Source organism: Haliaeetus leucocephalus, unplaced genomic scaffold (assembly GCF_000737465.1).
Source record: "Haliaeetus leucocephalus isolate CR32 unplaced genomic scaffold, Haliaeetus_leucocephalus-4.0 Scaffold263, whole genome shotgun sequence".
Classification (NCBI taxonomy): Eukaryota; Metazoa; Chordata; class Aves; order Accipitriformes; family Accipitridae; genus Haliaeetus; species Haliaeetus leucocephalus.
In genome coordinates, this window is record NW_010972699.1 from 283,326 (window position 1) to 308,288 (window position 24,963).

General features: G+C 37.5%; 1 protein-coding gene across 8 annotated transcripts in view; it reads right to left on the bottom strand.

Annotated features, from left to right (window-relative positions):
• Nucleotides 1-1,375: 1,375 nt before the first annotated feature.
• The window catches only part of RNF170 (ring finger protein 170), a 23,760-nt gene continuing 172 nt past the window's right edge, over nt 1,376-24,963 (bottom strand). The window contains exons 2-10 of one of the 8 annotated variants that reach the window (XM_010569175.1): nt 24,356-24,383; nt 23,167-23,224; nt 20,917-20,961; nt 15,436-15,579; nt 10,116-10,191; nt 8,624-8,735; nt 7,504-7,577; nt 6,340-6,444; nt 1,376-4,604 (exon numbers count right to left, since the gene is read on the bottom strand). In XM_010569175.1, the coding sequence (XP_010567477.1) occupies nt 4,335-4,604; nt 6,340-6,444; nt 7,504-7,577; nt 8,624-8,735; nt 10,116-10,191; nt 15,436-15,572 (774 nt within the window). In that variant the 5' untranslated portion in view covers nt 15,573-15,579; nt 20,917-20,961; nt 23,167-23,224; nt 24,356-24,383 and the 3' untranslated portion in view covers nt 1,376-4,334. The other 7 variants (XM_010569176.1, XM_010569178.1, XM_010569177.1 and 4 more) reach the window with 7 other exon arrangements.

Sequence of the window (24,963 nt, forward strand, 5' to 3'; positions counted from 1 at the left end):
ATGTTACATCTCAAAGAAACAGGGATAATGAGACTTACTGCTCTGTCTCCTTGGAACAAATGCCCACGTGGCTTCCAGTATTGATGACTAACGGGCAGTTGCCTGTTTGGTTGGCAGCTGGAAGTAGAAAACCTACCCACAACTGCAACTGTACAACAGACCTTCTAAAATAGCCATCTCCTCTGGCAGCCTTGGCTGAGGAACTCTCAAGTGTCTCACTGAGCTCCCTACAGCAAGCACAGAGGCATCAGATGAAAGGCCAAGTGTGTACCTATCAAATTTTAAACCTGATTTAATAGCTTTTTACCAAATATGTAATTACATGTTTTTCCATAAACACTGGAGCCATATATCAAAGCAGGCTACAGAGTTCAGTTCTGGGTCCAGAACACTAGACCCAACTTCCCAGCTAAGACTTGTTGGACATTTCTTAGCAGGATGGATCATGTTGTCCTGATGCCCAGGGGCCTTTCATGGCATGAATCAGGAAAAGCACAGGATTGCAGCACTGGTCACATCCAGTTCTTCCCTGCCCCACCCCAACCTTCATCCTTCCTGTAAACCTACAGAGACTATTTGCTGTTTCCTTCAATTTACTTCACTAACTAGATTCTGACCCAACTGCTTTATGCTTTTGTTTGCTTGGAAGATTGATATGTGAAGGTGCTAATTAATCATCTGTACTGGTTTATCATCCTGAAAGCTTAGTGCCCATGGATCTGAAGGTACTGGTCAGACTGCTCAGGGAAAAGACATCTAATGTACAATATACTTTTGGGACTAAGATCTTTGAAATTTTGTAATCCTTATAATAGCAATAATGAAGATGAAAACCATGTTATCTCTCATCAAGACTGCAGAAGAGCTACCACCAACTTTAGCCCAGGGAGGGAGGAAAAGGGGGAATAAAACAATTTCCCACCCAGAAAGTGAATAAAATTAATCAAGACAATCTCTTACTTCAATAGCAATTTATTATCATTAAAAGTAATAACAAGTAGGCTTAAATCCTTTTGTCTTAAAAATCTAGTGTAACACAGAGGTCACTGCTACAGTTCTATGAAACCTATGGCAAAATTGTATCCCCAAATCACACTGTTCTGCCTCATCCTCATAGACATCAATGGTGTGGGACACAAAACAACACAGAAACAGATCGCTCTATACAGCACTTGTCATGACGATCACTAGGCCTCAAGACGCTACAAGTTATTCTGTAAGAGCTATTAAGTATAACTTTAGTTTTCCCCTTTGTTCCCCTGGAACAATCAAATATTTCACACATTTTTTGGTGAAGATGTCAGAATCTTTAAAGAACTGTATTTTTTCCCTGTATCTCTTCTTTGCTGCTAAAGTTTTCCTTTTTTAGTTCCCCCCCCCCTTAGTGACACGGCTGCCCCATTCCAGGAGACAAAACAGCAGCAACGTTTGCAGTTGCTCTCCACGCAGCATCATGTCTTTCCTACACATTCTGAAGCCAATGCTTAGCTCTAGCACTTTCCTTTAACACTGCTGCCAGAACAACTTGGCAGCACACAGTTCAGGAACACTACCTGCTCATGTATTAATCTCCAGCTTCTTGGGAGCTCTAGAGCTTAAAGTAAGCTCAAGCTAAGTACCCAAGATAGCTAATTTACAGGTAGTTCTGATTCGTGTAAAGGAGCAGCAGCCAGATGCTGCAGGACCAATGCATCTTCACGTTACAGCTGTACAAAAAGGCCTAAGGAAGTCATAATACTGTTCATCAGTGGTTTGCAGGACCAAAAAAAAGTCTTCATAAGCAAGCATGTTTATTGGTGGAAAGGAAGGATGGTCCTAATTCTGTCAAGCATTTCATGTGTTGAATTTAAGCTTACAATGTTACTCAATATTCAAAAGTAAGCAGAAGCCTCTGAGTGAAACCCTTCTGGCTAGCAGAAATGTAGTGAAGAAAAAAACAGAACACAAGTAAACTTTATATAGCTACTCAGATGTGGCTTGTCATGATTTCAGGTATACAAGAAGGTCTGTTCTTCATGACCAAACCTCCTAGATGGATACTTCTGCATGAACTTCACAGTAGCACATGGAATTGGGGAGCTCAGAGAAAACAAATCAGTAAGCAGCTTCATGTACATCTATATCCACTCTGGATTTAGAGAGTCATGGGAAAAAGTATAAACACAATCATAAGATAAACATATGGAGGAGGTACCAGATCAACAGATTCTATGAACAGACTCCAGTTGTTCTACAACAGCAGTTCACACTCTTCTCTAAGCAGATCCACAAGTTAAGCTCCAGGAGAAAAGGGGGTGTTAAATTTACTCAATTAAAAATACTTTTTTTGAGTTTGCTCTCAGGTGGATCTCTTGGGAAAAAAAATCCAAACCCAAAACAATGCTTACAGCCAAACTGCAAAATCCTGTCTTACCTAACATCCTAAACAACTATCTTGCTTTGTGAATGTACCTAACAGTTTATGAATATCCCATGCTTACTCAGTAATACCTTAATGACTTTTAACTGAGGTAGCCACATCACAATATATTAGCAATGCCAACACAAAGGGAAAAGCTCAACTAAGATGCTCAAGAACAGTTAGTTTGCCAAAACCAATAGCATCTGCTTCCAAAAATGTAATTTTCTCTCTTGCTCTCCTCCTCCCACCTTTCACTTCCTGTTTCTCCCCTTGCCCATCTCTAACAAACAGCAAAACGGAAAAATTTCGCTTTCCAGTTCATTTGTAAAATGTCTTTGGATTTTCAAAAGCAAATTTTCAAATGAAGAATCAGTGAATTTACTCTTAAATGAATGTAATTTAAAACACTGACACTGAAGGACAATCTCTGACCCCAGCCACTGACATGTCAGATGCCAGCTCTATCATCTTCCTGCACTTGCCTAGCTGCTAGAAGCTGTGGAAAGACACCTGCATGAGCAAAACACAGAAGTTGTGAAAAGGTCCCTTTCATTGTAAGTCTCATCCCATATATGTAAACACTCAAAGAATCACCTGTCTAATCACTGTCTTTCAAGTACTCAGGAGGTTAAAATAAAATGGTAATTATCATTCCTCTAGCTAAAAAGTACATAGATCTGTCATACCCTTGACCTTTCTACTGGCATTCATTTCTTAAAATGAAAATATTTTCATATTACTTCTGTAGCTATGATAGCCTATATTCAAATTTAACATTAAAAAAAAATCAACTTTAAGGATAATTAATACCCTGGTATTTTGGAAAACATTTCCAGGATTTTTTTGTGGTCCCTTATCACAGATCTTTTTCAAGGTAATCCAGAACCCCCTCTATCCACATCCAAATCAACCAACCAAACAAGAAAATCCCAACTGAAAATCAAATACCCCAGTATCTAAGTTGCTTAATACTTGTATTGCAGAATGTACATTCAGGTAAAGTTCTGTAATGTAAACATCCAGTTCTGATTTCTTTTCTTCAACCACTATCTAAAATTTGAGGGGTCTCTCCATTGCCTAAATGCTTTAATGAAACTAAAGGAATGCAGACTCTCACTTCAGATATATTGCATTGACCCCAAGTAGCATAAAACCCCTGCTTCCAAGATACATACCCACCAAATAAACAAGCCTGAAGAGAAAAATCACACTCCTGTTTAAAAAAAGAGCACTAACCAGACTGGCATGCATAATACTGGTTTCTCTACCTAGACCAGATACTGTGTGTATATTCCCAAATATAAAAATAAAATTGTACGAATTGCATGCAACTGTACATAGTGCAGTTCAAAAGTAATACTGAGGTGTTCTCCTTGGTTTTGTGAAGCATGTGGACAACAGCAAACTGCAGGGTGATAATTGTAATGTGATCCTTGGGTTTCTTCTTCCACAGAAACACACAAAACTACTTTTATTTAAAAAAACTCTAGCCGACAACAGGGAGACATTAACAATTTAGCCATGATAACTGTACTGTGAAGAATTTCTGAATTTCCTTATGCATGTCTAGATTACCCAACCAGATTTTTTGTTAGAAGTCCTTTAATAGAACTCTTTTTTCACAAACCACACACCAAAAAAGGTGTTTTCTGCTTTGATTACATACAGTTGTTCATCAGGTGGAAGTAGATGAAGGTAGTTTTTTACATTATAAAACTAACGTCATCCTTATGAAGCATATGTAATATACAAATTAAAGATTCCAGTTAAGCACCACTGTATAGTAACCCTTCATATTTGTGTAAGATGACCAGCTATGAAATTGTAACTACTGAAACTGTACACAGGTGCCTTGCTATATCGTACTTATGTTGTAGCTTTCTTTCTAAAACATACCACAACTGCCTCTGCATTTGGGTCATTTTCGTCCATTTCATCTATTCAGCCGCTGTGTTACCACTTCTCGGTACATGATAGAGATATATATCAGTAGAAGAAAAATGACAAAGAAATCATCCAAGAACCCCAGAATTCCAAAGAGGGCCTCAGGAAGAAAATCCAGAGGTGAAGCCAGGTAGAGCAAGGCTCCAAGCAAGCAGAGGAATATTCTGATGCGAAACATCCAGAAGAGGCCCCCAACAGAAAACATCTCCCTGAAAGCATGCCGCAATAAAGTGGGCAGATCCATAATTCTTTCCATAATCTATGAAGAAAGAAACCAAAGGTTAATATTTTGCTTTAGCAACAGGCCCATGCTAAATGTTTTTTTTTTTTTCAGTCTAAAGTTTCTATTACTACATTAGAGTTTTGGAATCTGTTAGTTTATAAGAATTAAAACAAAAAACAGTAAGACAAGACTTCCTGGATTTAGTTTTGCTGGGTAAAAAGTCAGATTTAGAATACATATGTTTTCAAGAAACAGTCAAACTGTGTTATTCTGTACTGTAAAACATACAATTAACTCCCTGCAAAATACACTGGCATATATTAAGAGAGAAAAGCAGTGACTACTGGAGTAAAACAAATAATTGAGAAAGTGAGAAACAGCAAACAAGTTAACTGGAGTGAAATATTGATCAGAATAGAAGGCAGCTAGGACAGCAAGGAAAAAAACAATAGGTAAAGTAGAATTGGTTGCGGAAACACAACATCCCCTCCCCTGGCATATAACCAGTGATTCACACAAGTTTCCAAAGGATGGATCAAGCTTCAAAGTAAATTAAAAAACCTTTAAATGAATCCACCCCTGGCTCCCTTCCATTTTTCTACTATGATTCTGTCATCTTAGTGAGGGACTGCTCAGTAGAAAATATTCAGGTTTTTGTTGTGAGGTGTAGGGAGGGGTTAACTTTGAAATTTTTTTCATACTGGTTCCTCTTCTACTGTAGACAGTTTCTACACAGAGCCATGACACTAAAATGAGTTATTGCCAAGGCTGAAAAAGCTCTCTAGAAAGGAATTTTCTATGTGGTTAAGGCAATAGACCATGTATAAATCAAAGACAATTTATCTAGTCCGATTAGGGCTTTAATGCAGACTTCTGGCATGACCTCAAACAGATTATTGGGGACTAGACACAGAGCCCACAGAGAGGTCTAATGGAGCCTGAAAGGTAGTTTCAATCTATTCTGGATCAAAACATAACTGTTTGGTGGTTCAGAACATGAAAAAAAAAAAAATCCCATCTCACACCTCTTTTGTCTCTTTGGACTGTAAATTTTTCTTGCTAATGTTTTGTTGCTACATCCAAATCCAATGAACAGATGACAACAGGCAAGGAAGTTGCTAGTATGCATGTGTGTGCATTTCACATTGCGACCAGAACATGCACACAGAAGACAGGCTCATAAGGCTGACTTTCTAAAGTTTGTAGAACTTCAACCATCTCTATCAATAAAATTCCTGTTTTTTTCACTCAGAGAGCAGAAGAAAGACTAATATAATCTAGGAAGAAAATTAAAAAATTAAGACAGCATATAGTTTGAAATCTGAGGAAGAAAGGCACAGAGTAGAACTTCAGATTCTTCTAATCAATGCAGAGAGATCAATCAAGTGAATATTCTTCCCTGCAGGTTATGTACTTCATTAAGTATTTTTACTGACTAATTATTAATCCTTTCAAATTAACAAGTCATAATTAAAAAAGAGCTTAACACATGAATAGGGAACTCAAGACTTATCAGCAGTTCTCACTCACAACAAAAATGCAAGTTTTCATACTTTTCCACAAATTACAAATAAATATTTTCAAGGTCGTGGGTTGGCCCTAACTATATAAACACGAATTTCCTAAGGAAAACTTGTATAGTCCCTAAGGATCATGAAGAGAAAATTCATATCCCAGGGGATTAAAAAAAAAAAAAAAAAAAGGACCCCCCCAAATGCTGATAATCTCCCCTAAAATCACGGGCTTCCACCCATATTTACCCAAAACTTACAGATCTGGGCTGTCCTGAGAATCTCCGATTGTAATCATTAACATCTTGAAATACTTGGGTTGCATCCTGCTGATCTTCACCAAAGAGTGGTAAAAACAATGTTACCTAGGCACAGCAAGGAGATTTTGTTATACGTGCAACTGCCTTTTAAATGCAGGCACTGTAAATGAGAATGAATGCATAACTATTCAAGCAGTACCACCCAATTTACCTGTTACTAAGAGGAAGGTAGAAGAATATCTATGTAATGAGAGACACTAAAAAATCACTTATTTTCCCCTTTTCCATCTTCCTCACCTTTATTTTTTGTGTATCTCTCCTCACTGGCTACACTCTAAACCTAGACATTTTTCCTCCAGTCATACCCATTTTTCTTTCCTTCTTCTGTGTTCTTACAGTCATTTGTCTTGCTCATACACATAATCAAAGCAGGATATAACGTATGGGCAAGGGCGTGAAGCATGTTATGTAATTCATCAGAAGTCACTAGCTCTGTAGTTTGTGCACTATTAAATTAAAGATATACTTTTGTTAAAACATAGACTATAAGACTCAGAGATCTTAAGTGTTAATGAGTTGCAGGGACATATTTCAAACTGACAATGTAAGTAAAGTTGCGTAGGAAGTAAGTTAATGCTTGCTCTACAAAGCTCAAATTAATAATATATACAAACTAAAAAAAAGGGACAAAATAAGAAATTGTCATGGGTGGCTTTTTTTGGCAGACAGAGAAGGAAGGGAGAGGGTACTTCTCAGAAACCAGCCGTATACTGCCTACTGGCAGTCTTCCACAACAGCCAGGTCTTTCGGATGCAAGTTCTGGTTAAGAAGTTATACAATATACCAAAGAAAAAGCATGGAAGAATCATAGTTAAGGTCTTACAATTTTCTGTTTTCATATACTCTATGGAAAAATGGCTGAGTTATCAGTGCTGTTCACTTAAATTTGAGTTGCAGGAACAATCTGTATTTTCTGAGCCATTTGGCAAAGCAAAATGTTAAAAACCCCTACATGTCCACCATCTATGTCTCACATATCCATACTCTTTCAGCTTCTCAGACTTCTTCTGTCAGTCTCACTATTGCAGTTCACATGTAAGTGCTTTTTTAGTAAGCTATACTAGATAGCCAAACTATCAGGTCCATGATTACTTGAAATATTACCGTTTGTCTGCAGATTGGACAACGGATGGCACCAAGCCATGAGCCATACCTCCAGTAGGCAATAATGCAGGAACCTGATGAAGGTAAGTTACACACATTTAAACTTCTGAGCTGAAACACCCACTGCATGAGGTAAAATGTTACACACCAATGAAAACAACAGAAGTGTATGAGCAGTTAGGTTAAACCTATCTGTTCTGGTGTAATTTTGTATACAGCATTCACTAAAGATACCAAGAACCACTGTGTTTGAGTTCAAAGCTATTAATGATAAAAATCCTGAATAGGTTCAACTGCATGATTAATTTTAAGGTATTATTTCCTGAAAAGACAGAAAACTTCTTAGTCATTAACTGAAGAAGCAAATAATTAAAAATTTTACCAGTTTAAAATTCAGAACTCACAAAAATGGCAAGAGATGTAAAATTTCTTCTAAAAACCTGGCTTTATTCTCAGAGTTCCAAGAGATGAAGGAATATATAAAAATCTGAGTACTTTAACTGTTTGCCAGATTTGTAAATATTTTTGTTCAAACGACTAGGCATGGTACACACTAAATGCTCCATAAAACTAGATGAATGCAGTGAAAAAATCCTACTGGGAACCTTGAGGTGAGGAAGCAAAATGCTACACATGGCGTTTATATATAAAATTGAAGAGCTAAGCACAAAAAAAAAGGGAAACACTTTAAGCATTGTGAACTTAGTCTTAATTCTTCAAGACTTCCAAGAAAAAAAACGCCACTCTGAGATAAAGATAACACCAAGCAGAATTTTTTACTCCTTCTAAACCAGTTTTTTTTTTAAATGGTACATTTCCAAGTGTTTTTCAGCCTCTTTCATTTTTTTACTAACTGGAAATAAATTATACTCTCTGTCCTTGACATTTTTAAACTAACCACAGTTTCAGTCCTGATAGCATAGAAAAAAATGCAGCACACTCTCAAAGTGACTGTTTATTTACAAATGTATTTTCTCAACTATTTACATAAAAATTATTTCTAATGCAGACAAGCAGTTAAAATCAAACAAAGCTTTGCATTAGGTTGGCTGTACTAGTGCCAAAAATTTGTATTTCTGTTCTGGTTTTATCTTTGCGACTTGAGGTTTTTCCTGCTTACCACAGAAGAGATGTCCACAGTTTGTTTCTATAGGAAATGTAGCCTGTTGCAAACAGACTGGACAGGACATATCTGTATAGAAGCGATGTCTATCACCAGCAGAAGCATCCTGCTGGAACAGAAGAGAAATGCAAGGTGTTAGAGATACTATTTTTATATAAGTCTACGGAGTTGAAAAAAAAAATAAAAATCCAGCGTTCATTTACTGGAAGTCAAACACAAAACTATGTGAAATGAAAGAGAAATATATTTAAATTAAAAAATCAAACATTCTTAAATGCAAAAACTGATTCACTAAGCAACTTCTTTTTGTGACAAGCCCATTATTTTCCCTTCATCTGTTATGTAATTGTGTGCTTCAATGCAGTTAAAGACCACTAAGAATGAACCTCCTTGGTCCTTTACATTGTTAGGTTAGATATGCTGTAGAATGACTAAATCAGATCTAGACTGTTACTTTGTATTATCCTAAGTAATTCTACCCAGAGTGAGGTAACTGGACTGCACTGCTTACCAGTTGCAGTATTTAGTGTTCCTAAGCCCAAGCATAGACATCTGCTTGTATATGTCACTGCCATGAAATGTGTTTTCTCCCCATTTTGCCATATTTGTTTTCCACATAAATATGCATTGTAGTTAAAAATCTCTCATTATTTCAAGAAGTATTATGATGAAAGACTCGTCCTCAATACTCTCCAAAGTATGGCTTTTCAGTCTAGGGCTGGGACTCAGCAATTTCCAATAATCTGGCCCAGTCTCTCCCATCCTCTCCTCTACATGTCAGAACTGGATGCAGGTACAGAACCGCAGAATGGCTTGGGCTGGAAGGACCTTTAAAGATCATGTAGTCCAACTCTCCTACCATGGGCAGGGACATCTGTCACTAGATCAGGTTGTTCAAAGCCCCATCCAACCTGGCTTTGAACACTTCTAGGGATGGGGCATTTGCAACTTCTTTGGGCAACCTGGCCCAGTGTCTCACCTCCCTCACCATAAAAAATGTCTTCCTTCTGTCCCATCTAAACCTCACCTCTTTTGGTCTAAAACCATTGACTCTTGTCCTGTCACTAGAGGCTTTGGTAAAAAGTTTCTCTCTGTCAGTCTTTGTTGCCTGGCTCTTGTTGCTGTGCACTGTTCTGCTACACACGCATTATCTGTCTAAACATCTAACCCCAGTCCTGTGGCAGCAAACTGTACTCCAGATTTCCTTTCCTTTACCACTAAGTTCCCAGGAACATGGCAGGAAGCACACAACGTAATCTAACATACTCCACCTTGTGGCAAAAACTTGTTCGAAAAAAAACAAGCTAAATACTTAATTTTAATTGCTTAACTTATCCATTAAAAAAAGCCCACATTATCTCATTACTTGATGCCTCTGCACAGTAAGTAAGCTTCCATAACTTTCAAGACCAGCTTCTTCCAGAACCTCAGAGAAGTCTACCCCACCCCAAACCAGACAGTTGAATGATGCCAACACTTAGCACAGCACCTGCTCAGTTTGAAGCTGCTGACGAAGAGCTCGCACTAGTTCTTGATTTTCTGGGTGTATATTCTGATGTTCATTTCTGTGAAAGAAAATACAAGCAATAAGAAAAACTGAACACTTTGACCCAACACTGAAAAATAAATGATTGAAAAAAAAAGAAACTTGAACAAAGAGAAAAAAAATCATTCTTTCCTGCTATAAAGGATTTTAAAGGAGGCACACAAACAATTGAGGAAACAGGACATTGATTACAGATCCTAAAGTTACTCTGGACATTTAGAGCTGTACAGCAGCAAGATTTTTCAGAGACTCCATAATCAATCATTAGATCATGTTAAAACTAGATTTTCATCTGAAACAAAATTAAGCCATTAACCTGCAAAAAATCAAGTTGCTGGAAAGCTTTTATATTCATCATGCAGAAATACTTTTAATTTCTGTCTCCACTGCTAGTTTTTGTATTGTTGGTCTACTTGTAAATTTCTTATTTTTTTCACTCACTGCCTAAGTTACAGAGTTGAAAAATCCTAACTACTTCAACTTTATCTGCTACATGAAAGATTAAGACAACATTTACATAAGAAGGGTTTGGCAAACTCTTAGATTTAGAATGTTGAATTTATGTAACTATCAGCAGACAAGATATAAAAAGAAATCACTCTTTTTAAATCACTCTCTAAAAAGAAAGACTCTACGGGCAAGAAAACTACAGGTTAGAGATGCCAAGAGGAATCATGGGGAAGAGACTCATTGAAGAAAGGAGGCTGGATATATTACAAGTTTGAAATTCAAAAGCACAATGGGAACAGAATTGGAATTTAAAATAATGCTGACAACAATAAGAGGTGTTGAGTTACAATAAATATGAGTCAACAGCATCATATTCAAAACCGTGAATTTTTATGCTTTATTTATTCATATGGATTTCACTGGTGGTACATTCTGCTCAGCACTGTTGAGGTCTCAGCTGGATTCTGTTTTCCATTTTGGGCTAAATGCATAAAAAACACACAGAGAAGTTGGAGGAAGTTCAGAAGAGAATAAGAGCTACTGCCCATATTTTTTAAACATCAGAGAAAGAGTGAAGAAATGTCAGTTCATATAGAAGACTGCTCATGGAGAGAAAAGGGGACAGGATAAGGCTTTCGTTCTATAAATATGAGGAATTATTTCCCACAGTTATGTAAGGTTGGTGGAAAAACATTTCTAACCACTAAGTATACAAAATCAGAAAAAGTTAGCTCAGGCTATTGTGATCTATCTTGACAAAAAGTTAAATCAAAAAACAGGTGGCACTGCTTTGAAGGATGATCTAGGCAAGCTGATCCTCTGTCAGACCTGAGGGCTGGACTGGCTGAATTTTTAGGACATTTTCAGCTTGCAGTTCTATTTACATAATTTCCTCAATGGCTCTAGGAGCTTCTGCAATATTTTCCTTCATCTGATGTGGACAATCATAGTACAGTATTACTGCTATCTTTAACATTTTGTCTCCTTTGTTAGTTCTTCAAAGAGAAACAGACAAACCCCGTATTTTTCATACTAATATTTACATGGTTATCTGTAAAAAGTTATTTAACACTAATGTGGGTGACCTATATGATGTTTGTTGTGATTTAACCCCAGCCAGCAACTAAGTACCATGCAGCCACTCACTCATTCCCCCCCATCCAGTGGGATGGGGGAGAAAATTGGGAAAAAGAAGTAAAACTCCTGGGTTGAGATAAGAACGGTTTAATAGAACAGAAAAGAAGAAACTAATAATGATAATGATAACACTAATAAAATGACAACAGTAGTAATAAAAGGATTGGAATGTACAAATGATGCGCAGGGCAATTGCTCACCACCCGCCGACCGACACCCAGCCAGTCCCTGAGCAGCGATTCCCCACCCCCACTTCCCAGTTCCTATATTAGATGGGACGTCCCATGGTATGGAATACACCGTTGGCCAGTTTGGGTCAGGTGCCCTGGCTGTGTCCTGTGCCAACTTCTTGTGCCCTGGCTGGGCATGAAAAGCTGAAAAATCCTTGACTATAGTCTAAACACTACTGAGCAACAACTGAAAACATCAGTGTTATCAACATTCTTCACATACTGAACTCAAAACATAGCACTGTACCAGCTACTAGGAAGATAGTTAACTCTATTCCAGCTGAAACCAGGACAATGTTATATCATGGGAAGCTTACATTAAAACCCTTCTTGCCCATCCTGGGTCTCCATGAGCCAGATTTTGTGGATGTTGTCTGTCATACATGTTATATATATAAGAGTATTTTCCTGTTTAGATGCTACAAATGAGCATATTTTGCCCCTTCAGTTTGCCAGAACTTTGATATATATTGAAATTCAATTCAAATCATGCACAAGTGGAAGGTGTGAATTATAAGCCAGTTTATTCTGATTCCTTCATAAGAACTAATTGCAAATTTGCTGCTAAAGTGTTCATTTATATGACTTTATGTTGGTATCACATACTACATTGAATATATGAGAATATTTGTAGAGCTGTGGAGGTACAATACGTACAACATTTGTCACTTATGCATAAGATGCTGAGGTAGCAGAACACTGCGCAACGTCCAGGAGGGGACAGGCAGAGCTCAAGACATATCCAATTCATAACTTCTGTCATGCAATTAGTGTGAGAAAATAAATGAAATAAATGAAAGACAGTATGGTGCTATGTAATTAAAGACATTATCAAACACCAGTCAGAAAGAAAAAAAGTTAGATGCAGAGTCTTTTAATTTCCCCAGTTCTGCGTGTTAGCACTCCATAACTTGAGGAAAAAAGTCCCATGATGTGGAAAGATTTTACTTTGAATCACAAAGGCCACACCAAACTATCATTACCAGAAGGAGACAGACTGCCGACTCATTCAGTGTGCAGTCTCACATAGGGAAAAGTGAGGGACAGTACTTAGGGGGACTGGTGTATCACTGTGCAATGATGGCCATTGTTAATGTCCAAGGATTAAGATCTCACTTCTGCTGAAAATACTGACTTTATCTTATAATCAAACAATATGATGGGATAGAAAAATGAGAGAAAAAGATCTAAACCTACAGATTCATAAACATGGGTCAGGTAAGCCATCTGGGACAAGTAGGGAATCTCTGATACAGAACACTGGAGGGTCAGGCTCCCTTTAATTTGTTGGATAAACTAACTTTTCACAGTCTCATTTGTAATGTGACAATCGACTCACAAGTTTAAAAGAGGATGGAAAAAATCTGGCTGCACCTTATCAAAATTTGTAACTCAAAGACATACACACTTTGCAAAAGTATCTTATAGTGACTGAAAATCTGCAACTTGGGATATATGTTAATTACCGCTAATAGGTTTCACCACCAAAAGCACAGAGACCTTCAGCTTATGCCTTGATGTGATGCTTCCTTGAGTTCTCCCTGCTGGAAACAAGTACAGCAACCATATCCCTTAACAGTTCTTCCTATATTCCACTTCTGCCCCCTAAAATCTACTGCAACATACACTCTTTGCTGCCTACTTTCCCTTTTTATTCAGTTCCTGCAATCTTATTCATTAACCTAAGCTTTCTTTCATGTATTCTTACCCAGGACCTGTTCCTACCCAGTTTAAGTACTTCAGATGTTGCATACAGAAGTACGGGTAGAAGAGAGACTGGGGTAATGGACACAGTATAAGGAGCACACAGACCACTGTATTGCCTAAGATAACTAGAGAAGAAAAAGAAAATACTCCTTTTCTCCCCCACTCCCCCCTCAGTACTAACTAAATAAAAATTACTATACTTTTTGTACCGTATAGATTTTCTACTGTACTGTGTAGATTTTGATGGAGACAATACAAAGGAGTAGAGGAAAAATGCTGCTGAATACAATTTCAGAAGGTACCAGAAGGCACAGTGGCGAGCTAAGAGGATGCTGATAGGACTTTCAGTAGTCAGTCAAACAATACAGAAGTAAACAAACTTCAAGACTTCCAAAATATGGAAGCTTTGTGTCCGAGTTTGTTTAGCCCTCCAGAAAATAAACCATCAGGGCATGTAACAGGATCTACAGCTTTTTACTTAGCTCATTACACTCCAGAGGTAGTTAGTAACTAGCTGTTTTCTCCCTCCCCAAGTAACCCTTCATCATTGATGTATCATCTCCCAGAACTTCAGTCCTCCCACCACTCTTGCCCACTGCTGACCCTTGTTCCACTCACTTTTTTTCATGTTCGTAACTTACTTCCCTCTACAAAGTTCAAAAAGAAAATGTTTACTTTTAAACTAAACACTTAAAACTCAAGTCACAAATGCTAAAAATGTCAATAGAAGGGGTAGAGAAAGCGTAAAAGAACAGAGGGAAAAGAGGCACTCTTGAAGCCATCTGAATAACTGAAACAGCCTTGGAAAGAAAAGCAAGGTGAAGTGCACATGTTTCTCTTAGATTCCCTTGCTATCTCCTGGTCCTGAACAGCAGTACTGCCTTGCAGTCCAACCAAGCTTTCCCACTTCCTGTTTCTTTTGCAGCTTGCTCTCAAATACCTCCTACCCCGCTACTGCTTCTCATATGGACAGATCCTCCCCAGTAAATTCCATAGTGCCAAGGCGTCATAAAATTGAGTTCTAGTTGTTAAAACTCTCCTGTGTTCAAAAGTCTACAGACATCTGTAAAAAAAAAAGAGCCCATCTGAAGCTCAGACTTATTTTCCCCAAACACATAGGCTACAATACTTGTTAGGTCGCAAGGAACAACTCTGAAATGAAAAATAATTTTACTTGACCATTTACTTGACCAGTTTAATTACTTGACCATTAAAGTTACTGAATTCTGAACTTAACATTTTGCTTTATGGAAAGCATATTAAAGTCCATTGTTTTCCAGCATATTAATTTATAAACAAATCAGTCAATTTATTCAGGTTTGGTGGATTTTTTTTGGAAGGAGACTGCAACTAGAACATACATTGGAGGATTACATCCAATCTTAATTGTGGAGTCATTATTGACAAATTTGTACTTTGTAATCAAATATGACACAACAGCCATATAGACTGTGAATTCAGACATTTTCAGTCTTAAGGAATGATGAACACTACTCTGTTTGATCATCTGAAGATAAAGAAGAGTTACACTTCCCTTTTAGAAATGCATCACTTCATTCTAACTGTGAATTAAATTATGAAACTCTGCCAAGCAATTAAACAGAGTAATTGATCAAACAATCATTTCCTTAATGTCACAAAATCACAGTTGTTTAATATACCAATGCAAAAATTTGTTGAGAAAGTTAGAATTTTACAAATACAGGTATGTTGATCAATTCCTGTCAACATATTCTCACCTTAAAAGTGTATATACCAGAGCAGCAATGAAAGTGAAACTGAGCACAACTGCCACCAGTACCTGGTCACTTATTCCTTCTATAACTGAGTCATTATCTAGCTTCAAACTCTGAACTTCTGCTTGGTGACTGGCCATCACAGCTCTAAAATGTAAAAAGAAATATATACATATACATACATATACATATTAAAACATACCAGTGCACACATACATTTTAAACATAGTTATGAATAATATGTATACACATCTATTCATACACACAATGAATTGCTGAAGCAACAGATTAGTCATTGCTGGGGGAAAAAATGGTAAAAGAAGAGGGAACAGATGACTTTTTACCAAACACTGAGCTCGCTGCAGAGGACTGCAAAACATTTGTCTTGCACAGTAGCAAACAAGTCTTAAATGACTGTGTTGTGATCTAAAGATTTTTTTTTTAAAAAAACATCAGTCAGATACTTTACCTGGGAATCTTTACCAGGTAACTTGCCTAGGAATAGGTCATTGCTGAATTAGACATATTCTAGACATGTTCATTTAAAAAAAGTATAATGACTCTGCATTATCAAGAATTTTAGCTATTACACAACACATCATTGCTGCTAGGCTGAGACAACGTAATTTTTAGAAACCTAACTTTCAACCACTTATGTGAAGAAAGAAATAAAGACATGTAGGGCTTAGCTGTTTATTTAGAGTGTTAAACGCCCATTTGGATACACAGGAATCACCTGATGCACTTCATATTTTATCTGACTTTTCTATGCATTACTGTCCTTCAGCTGGAAACATGGGAAAAACTTGAAGGAAAAAGAGTATTATCAGACTTCCCTAGTTAGACTTGTTTGTTTTATATTCATTTCACATATGCAACAATCAGGATGATTTGCCAACACTCACATTTATTAACCTACAGCATTAGCCTACAGCTGGAGCAAAGTAAAATAGTTTCCAACACACTGCTAAATCACTCCTGTTGCAATCAGGAAGTGAAATGAACAACAGCTGTGAATATTACAAACCAGGAGAGTGAAGCTAACTCTGGCAAATGACCAAAAAAGTCATATTGAAGCTGTGTCCATCACAATTAAAAGTATTTTTCATACAGAGCTGACAAAATCTCAGCATCAGTTTATGAGGTCAGGTAAGACTGGTATCATTTACTTTACTTCCTAGTCCAGTCTGTGTGCCTTAAGCTAGCAAGCTTTCATCAGTGTTTCTCTCTACTTCATAGCTCATATGTCATTTTTTAATTTGAACCTTGCCGTCTAGCAAACATCATCAGACACTGTGTCGTGGTTTAACCCCAGCCAGCAACTAAGCACCACACAGCTGCTTGCTCACTCCTCCCCCCTCCCCCCTCCTAGTGGGATGGGGAGGAGAATTGAAAAAAAGAAGTAAAACTCATGGGTTGAGATAAGAATGGTTTAATAACTAAAGTAATATAAAATATAACATTAATAATAATAAATAATAACAATGAAAAGGAATATAACAAAAAGAGAGAGAGATAAAACCCAAGAAAAGACAAGTGATGTGCAAGGCAATTGCTCACCACCCACTGACCAGTACCCAAGCAGCGATCTGCCCCTCCCAGCCAACTCCCCCAGGTTTATATACTGAGCATGATGTTCTATGGTATGGAATATCCCTTTGGCTAGTTCAGATCAGCTGTCCTGGCCATGCTCCCTCCCACCTTCTTGTACACCTGCTTGCTGGCAGAGCACAGGAAACTGAAAAATCCTTAAGATAACCGCTACTTAGAGACAACTAAAACATCAGTGTGTTATCAACATCATTCTCACATTAAATCCATAACACACTGTATCAACTACTAAGATGAAAATTAACTCTATCCCAGCTGAAACCAGGACACACTGCTTGGCCCTGAATTAGCTGCCAAATTAAAATGGAATACAAGTCATCGAGATTTTAGTGGATACCTGTAATGACTACCCTGGCAAGATTTCAACATGCTAGTCTACTGCTAATATAAAAGTGTCATATTTTCCATAAGATAGCTGCTCTCACTCTCCACATCGTTTCTTGTAAGAGTTGTGGAGCTTTTTCCAAGCTTCCTTACATTTGTGGGAGATGCCCTCTGTAGCAGTAATGCAAAAGAAGCTGTTATATTCTAACATTATTGTAAAAAAGGGTAAGTGGTATAATTAAGTACCATAAGAGCAGAGAAAACTCATGGAGAATGAAGGGTAGATTCCTTTAATTGCTGTTGTATTTTTGGGCTTCCACTGTGAAAACCAAAATGAAATAATGAAGCATATGCGAAGTCAAACAATAAACTAAGTTATCCTAAGTGTCCCCATCTGAACTGAGACTATTATTTCTCTAACTATAGTCATAGTTTTTGCTAACTACAGCTTTCCACAAGCAACTGTGTCATAGTCTAACTACTGAACTGTTGATTAATATTTGGAAAGAGTAACTTTTTGCAAAGGTAGAACACCAGTGACCCATCAGGAGCCATGTTTAAAGTTGGTCAGTATTGACAAAAGTTTCATATATACTAATGAATAAAAGACCAGATCTTTGTGAAAAGGTCTTACATAGGAAGAAGAGCATACACAAGGAGTTATAGCATTTCTCTGTGTAGCTATTTACAAAATTATATTGCTATAGTTAAAGCCATGAGGCTAAGGTGTTGTGGAAGTTTTCTGAGCAGCACTTCCTTGTTGCTGAGGATCTGGACTGGTAGGTGTGCTGTGATGCCTCCCCAGCTCAACATTCCCAACCTGTATACTTTATTTCTTTGCATATCCAATCCTGAAGACGCTTCTCTCTCTTACAATACATCATTCTGAGACACTCATTTTCCACAACTGTGTCTCAGGCAGTGTGCTTGCGTCTTCAATTCCTACGTTTTCTCTCCTTAAGTACCATCATCAGTCCACTAATTTTTACTGTGTCACACTGTCATTTCTGGGTTGACCACTCAATATAAAACCAGAAGTAAATGACAAGGAACTGGTATGTGATGATTCCTCCATTGTTCTGCATCAGCTCTGTTAGATTAGACCAACAGGCTAAAAATAACTACATCCCATTAAGTACTATGCACTTTTTTTCAGAAATACACACTGTGGCAGAGACATACAGCTGATTTAACTGCACCTTTAGAAGGTGAGTGTTTCCCACACTGACACCTCAAAGGTTTCCAGTGTCACTGCTTGCTTGGTGCACTCTGAAACCAACACGAGTTGTCAGTATCACAGAAAGTTAACTCAGTTTCCCTGAACAGCCTTCAAGACATCCACTCTAGAGCTCGCTCTCCCTCTCTGCATGTTCCTTGCAACAACCCTCTTAAACCTTTTCTGTCTATTAATAGCGCCCACTACATCTGCTTGCGCACTCCTCTTGAAATATCAAACTATGGTGCCAAGGTTAGCAGCAGAATATGAATAAGAAATACACAGATCCTCACTTTCTCTTCCTTGCTGCACATAATGCCACTTACTTGTATCTACTTCACCCCTTCACTTACCATATATGACTTTCCCAATAACCATTTTCACACAAACTTAGCATATAAAAGAAATTCCTGCACAGTCTTTCTGGCTACATAAAATGCCACTCCCTCAGACACTTTGTCTTCACTTATGTATCAATATTGCCAAGATGTATAGAGGGGAGAGTGGAATCTCTGCCTGTCTCTCTTCTAGCTGCTTCCATTACTAAATTCTAGAGAAGATGGGCTACGGATGCTTAAGACTCATGTTGCTCATGTTTTAACTTACTTGCTGCTTCTGGCCAGCCAAAAAGGGCTGAGCATATTCCCCTCATTATCTCTAGCACTTTTTCTGAACGAGACCATTGCACAGCAGGGCTGACATGAATTGTGTAAACTAGGAACTACAAACAGAAAGGTTTCACTTCAAAAGATCAATACATACTTTGTCAGATTAGTCATTCAAGCCTCAGTAGAGACAGTAACAATTGCCTCCTACTCTTATCTCTGGGTTAGCATGTAAAAAAAGCAATGGCTACAAGGAGAACACAGCTAAAAAACACTATTTGAAAATTGTCTGACTGAAGGGGGAAGGAATTTTCTGATCTCAAGTCTGTTGTGAACATTTTAAAAAATAATATCTGGAACTGCAAGCTTGCAGTTCATGTTTTTTCAGGTGTAACCACAACAGCCAATGAACACATCTGCAGTGGTTTGAATGTGTAACAGGCTAGTTAACAGTCCTAAAATAGCTGCTTAAGGAATCTTGCCTCCCAGTGCATGTCTTTAGCAGTGGTGCTCTTTCAGTTGGTAAAATTAATAAGCAGGCTATAGAAGAGTTAATTCTTAAATGATGTAATGAAGACCCTTCAGTCTTCAGAGACAACCAGCATTGACAAGGACTAAGTGTATGTCAGAGAAGACTTCTAGAACCAGACTTTATCATAGACATCTAATGTCTCCTAAAACAATAACCGATAATAATTTGATGTCATTAATAGCAACTTGATGTGGTTTGGATTGAATTCAGTCTTTTTATGTTGATCCATTACATTTGTCTGGTTATGCAAAAATAACAGTATTTCATCAACCTTTTCATCATATAATCTTTTTCAGATCAGCGTTCTACACCACAGGCTTTTCAGACATTAAATAATTCTAAAGCTGTTCTTTCTTCTCTGTAGATTTATGCTACTTTTGTTTCTTTTTATAATTACAAAGAAGGTTTGAATTTTTTGAATGCTGTGCCTCTACTCTTTTATACAAGAAATTAATTCCTGTCTACAGTAGCTATCTGAGAAAAGTATCAAATTAATAGAATTACTTCATGGAAAAAAAGGCAGTAATTGAAAATAGATTAAATTTTGAGAATTGATTTCTGGTTATACTTCAGATTTTTTTTCTCTTTTTAGCCATTTAACAAGGACAGCTTTCCTAAATGAAAGCATAACCCAACCCTGTGTTCCAATTAGGGGATGAAAACCAAACCACATCTAACAATACTCACATCAAAATTAGAATTTATACAATCAACTTCACAATGTTAAAAGTATCAGTGGCAAAGTTTAAAAATCTGACAAAAATGTTGGGCTTTTTTCCTACATTAAAAGCAACAACAAAAGAGCCCCAAAACTTAATTTCCAGTTTCATTGCATCTCATCTTCAAACTACTGGCACTTGCATGAACTAAAACAATACGACTGCCCAGTCAGGGGAAAAAAGAGGAGTTACTCCTCTGTTCCATTTGTGCTAGCTAAGTTTGCAGCACAGTACTTAGACTGGGATCAGCTTCATCTGCATTAGGATTCTTGATAGGTACTGAATGTAAGCAACCTCAGAAGGAATTGTCCACAAAATGCTTGGAAATAGAAAAGAATGGAATTTATCATTTGTAAAATCACACAGTTTTGTTTGTAAAAACCATCACAGACTAAGCATCTGAACACAAAATAAACTGGTTTATTATCAGTTTTTCTGAGAGTGATCACTGGCAGAAAGCAACATGAATTTACTTACATTTCAGATAAGAATCTGCAGGCCTTAAAAGTTACATTTCTCCCTCTATGGTCAAGTATGAACAATGCATGCAGGTTTATGCAAAAAAAGGAGAACCATAATGAGCAATACTGCAATTACAATGGCTTTTATTCCTGGAAACTCATACAGATCACACTGAAATGTGATGGCATGAGAAGATACAGTAGTGCGGATGTATTATTTTTTTATTTTTCAGATTTGAAAAGTATTACAACGACTTTCAATGTTCAACACACAGCACAGCTAGAACAATACCCCATGCCATGATTCATAAAGAAATAAAAAACAATCCAGTGTTTGCTGTGATATATTAAGCACTTGCTGCCAGCTATCCAAAGCCAGAGTAGTTTTCTGAAGGATTTGAACTTTTCCAAGTTTATCAGGGAAGTACCATATGCTAATATACTCTCAAAACCACACAGATTTTAGGACCTACTACCAAAGGAATATACAAGCATACTGTAAAAGAAGAGGCTGTCTTCACATCTGAGAAGTAAACAATGAGATAACACACAAGCAACACTGCTGTGACATAAAAATTAGTAATCAAGAGCAACATTTTATTGACCTTAAGAGCATGGTACAATTTGCTCAACACCTGAAAGATACATTGGATAACAACGTGTCCTTTCAAGGATGGGGTGGGAGTGAACTGGATGAGGATAACAGGGTTTGCTGGTTGTTTTTTTTTTTACCTTCAATTTTATTTTGAGTATTTTCTTCTTGATGCAGTACTGGCAACCACCCTCAGTGTTCAAAAAAAATTATAAAATGAAGACAGTGGTGGTGGGCCAGGGTGCAAGTCAGAACCTGTAATACCTTTTGCCTGTTGTCTTTTATTAGTAGAAGCACTACCCCTCTCCTTAAAAATGCTGCTTAATTTGTAGAGATCGTGTGTTTTCCAGGATAAACTAATTCCCCTCCAACTAGCAAAATACTATGAGTCACTTTTTTTTTTTAAGACCAAAAAGGCTTTAACTCCTCAAAATTTTCTTCCATGGTAAAAGGAACAACAAAAAAATTGGTTTCATTTGTATGAACAGGTTTCTAATAAGATTGACCTGTTTTAGATAACAGAAATCAACTTTTAAGAATTTGAGCATATTAAAATGGAGCATATTTATTCTGTAACCCACCCCGTGCATGCATATTAGCTTTTATTGAAATACCTAAGGCATGAATTTAGTGTTTTTCTTTCATTTAAGAGAAAAACAGATATAAATTCCCCAAATAAAGACAAATTCTTAAACATGGAGCAATAATTGAGACCTCTTGTATCAGAAGTTATCCAATTACTTCCTACTGCAGGGTAGCAGCAGGTTGTGGCCACTGTCTGTGGTTAAGAATGGGACTTTGTGAATGGATTTGACCCAGCAAACTAGATCCTATAGTTATTTTTACTTTCCTTCATGACGAGCTCAAAGGTATGCCTACAGTGCATTCAGAAAGCATTAACAACAGCAGGCAGTAAGCATGCATGATGAATGGTAAATGTACAAACAGTACTGAAGACTCTAGCATAAGTTTACAAGCCTAAATCCTAAATCAGCTAAATCCTGACCTGATATATTTTATCCAGGTACTCTAGTGTACCAAAGTAGGACTTTGAAATAGCCGTTTAGAATATATAACATTATATAAAACAGAAATAAGGGAAATGACAGATGATATACTCAGAAAAAGTGGTTTTGGGGAAACAGGATTTATTAGCTTTTCATTTTCATGACCATAGTTTTATCTCTATAAAGCACACACAATAATCTCTAGTATTAACTATCTCCATACATTTTAAAAGTCACAAGAAGACCACCCAAAGGGCATATTTACTAAGAGAAATAAAAAAAAACCCCAAACATAGCAACATACAAATTGACAAGATGCAGTCTGTGAGAAGGCTGTTAAAACTGATTTAGGAAAATCTTACTAGGATTTCATGCAGTCTGTTAATACAGCATTATTATGAGTTAGCAGCAACTCTGGAGTCACAAATCAGCCCACCTGGTACAACAAAATTACAGCCAAACTCAGCTGTATCATATTCAGTCACCTCTTCACCATAAACCACCTTTGCTTTCAGGACTATGCTGACTACATTTACTTGCATGCATGCTCTTTGCAAAAGAGACAGGAAAAAGCCCACAGAGTCTTGCCAAAATAGGGGAGAGGGCAGTTTCAGTAAGCAAATAACAATTTTGTTCCATACACCTTGGTCAATACTGAGGCACTTGCCTTGTAAAGCAGGTCTCTGCAAGGTCTGAGGTCAGCAGCCTCTGAGGTACATTTTTTCCTAAAGAGAAAAAAAACCCCACACCTCCCCCCCCCCCCAAACCCCTAAAGTACGAAAGTAGGTACTCTACTCTCTACTTCTGCTGGTGGAATCATGCTTTGCAAGTTAAACATACTACAGATGCATACTCCAGATGCAATTCTGCAAGGGAAGATAATCTGCAGGTAATAATCCGCAGGTAATACACCATTCTACTGGGAAAACAAAAAGTGTCCAATCATTTTTCTCATGAGCCTGAAACAATGTTGACAGCTTGAAGCAAAAAAACAAATTCAATGGTCTGTATAGCATTACTATTTGGAATACCTGTCTGGCTGATGCATGTCCTGTGTAAAACAATCCTAAACAAAGTCTTCCACTGCTTTATAAGGCTAAAACATACTGAAAAGTATAGAGCTCTAAAAAAAACCCCAGAGGGTGGAACTGAATTCATAGGCAGATAGGAACATGAGAAAGAGCCTGCCAATGCCTTCAGTTTGGATATCTGACTTTTCTGATCAGACAGGAAGAGAAAGGAAATCATGTCACTTAATGATAATAATGTTTACTGAAATATGGTAATACTTCAGTTGAGAAAGAAAAGGCTTTAAATCTCTCTTTCAAGAAAAGTGCCCAAGATTTCTTTTTTGTAGAAAGCAATGATTCAGTACAAAACCTCACATCTAAAATAGATAGCAAGACAAAAAGCAGTACTACATTTGTTTGCATCAACAAAATACCAAACGTAAGCTACACGTCATGACAAGAGGCAAAGCAGAGTGGGAAATAGATATGTAAAGGAAGATGTGGCAGAAAACCTTAAACACTGAAATATACCTGTGAAAGCATTGTTTGTCAAAAGTACCAAGCATATAGCTTAAAGTACACATTAAAACTTGGAACAGAAAGTTACAGTTGCACAGCTTACATAGCTTTCTAAGACTTTTTAACTCATTCCTGAATGTGAAAGCTACCTTTAAATGAAAGGAGGCCAAATTCATAACTTAAAAATGAAAACAGCAGGTTATACAATGAGATGAATAAGAATGTACTTTACTAGGAAAAGTTGAGAATTCTCATAGCTTTTACAATATGCTTTAATACAAAACAGGCTGACATAAAGGAAAACTCAGATTTTGTCCATGCTATTACCTTATTTAATGGAAGAACTGGGAGCAAACTGGAACTAAGTGACAGTTACTAGACCTGCAACCCTTCCTTTCCCATTTGCTTATCCAACCCTCAGCTGTTGGCAGTGCACTGTGCTTGCTACTCCACGTTGCTGCACTTCATACCAGTTGCTAACTGATAGGGAGCCATATAGTTTATCACCCCCAACACTCTCATTGCAAACCTCGGACGGGCCAAAATTCAACTGACTACTGAGAAGGAGCTTCTTGAACAGCTCAGGCAATCCCTTGGCAGCATGATGGGAGAGCTACTCTGGCTGGGGCAGTAAGGACGCAGAGCCACTCTGGCCACAAAACGCACTTATCTTTGAGATTAAAAACTAACTGAATTACCTGCAGGTAACGCGAAGTAAGTAACTTTTTTTTTATGTTAATTAATTTTTACCACAGCAGAGTTTTGCCGAGAGAGACGACGTCAGAGTCATTTTCTACTCCAAAAAAAAGACGGAAGCCCTGTAGAGGCTGCTTCCTTACTAGCAAGAGAATGCCTGTGGGCGCAGCGTCCTCGCAAGCCCACACTCCCGAAGCCAGGGACAGCCGGGGCTCGGGCTGCCGCTGCAGCTCCCTCCC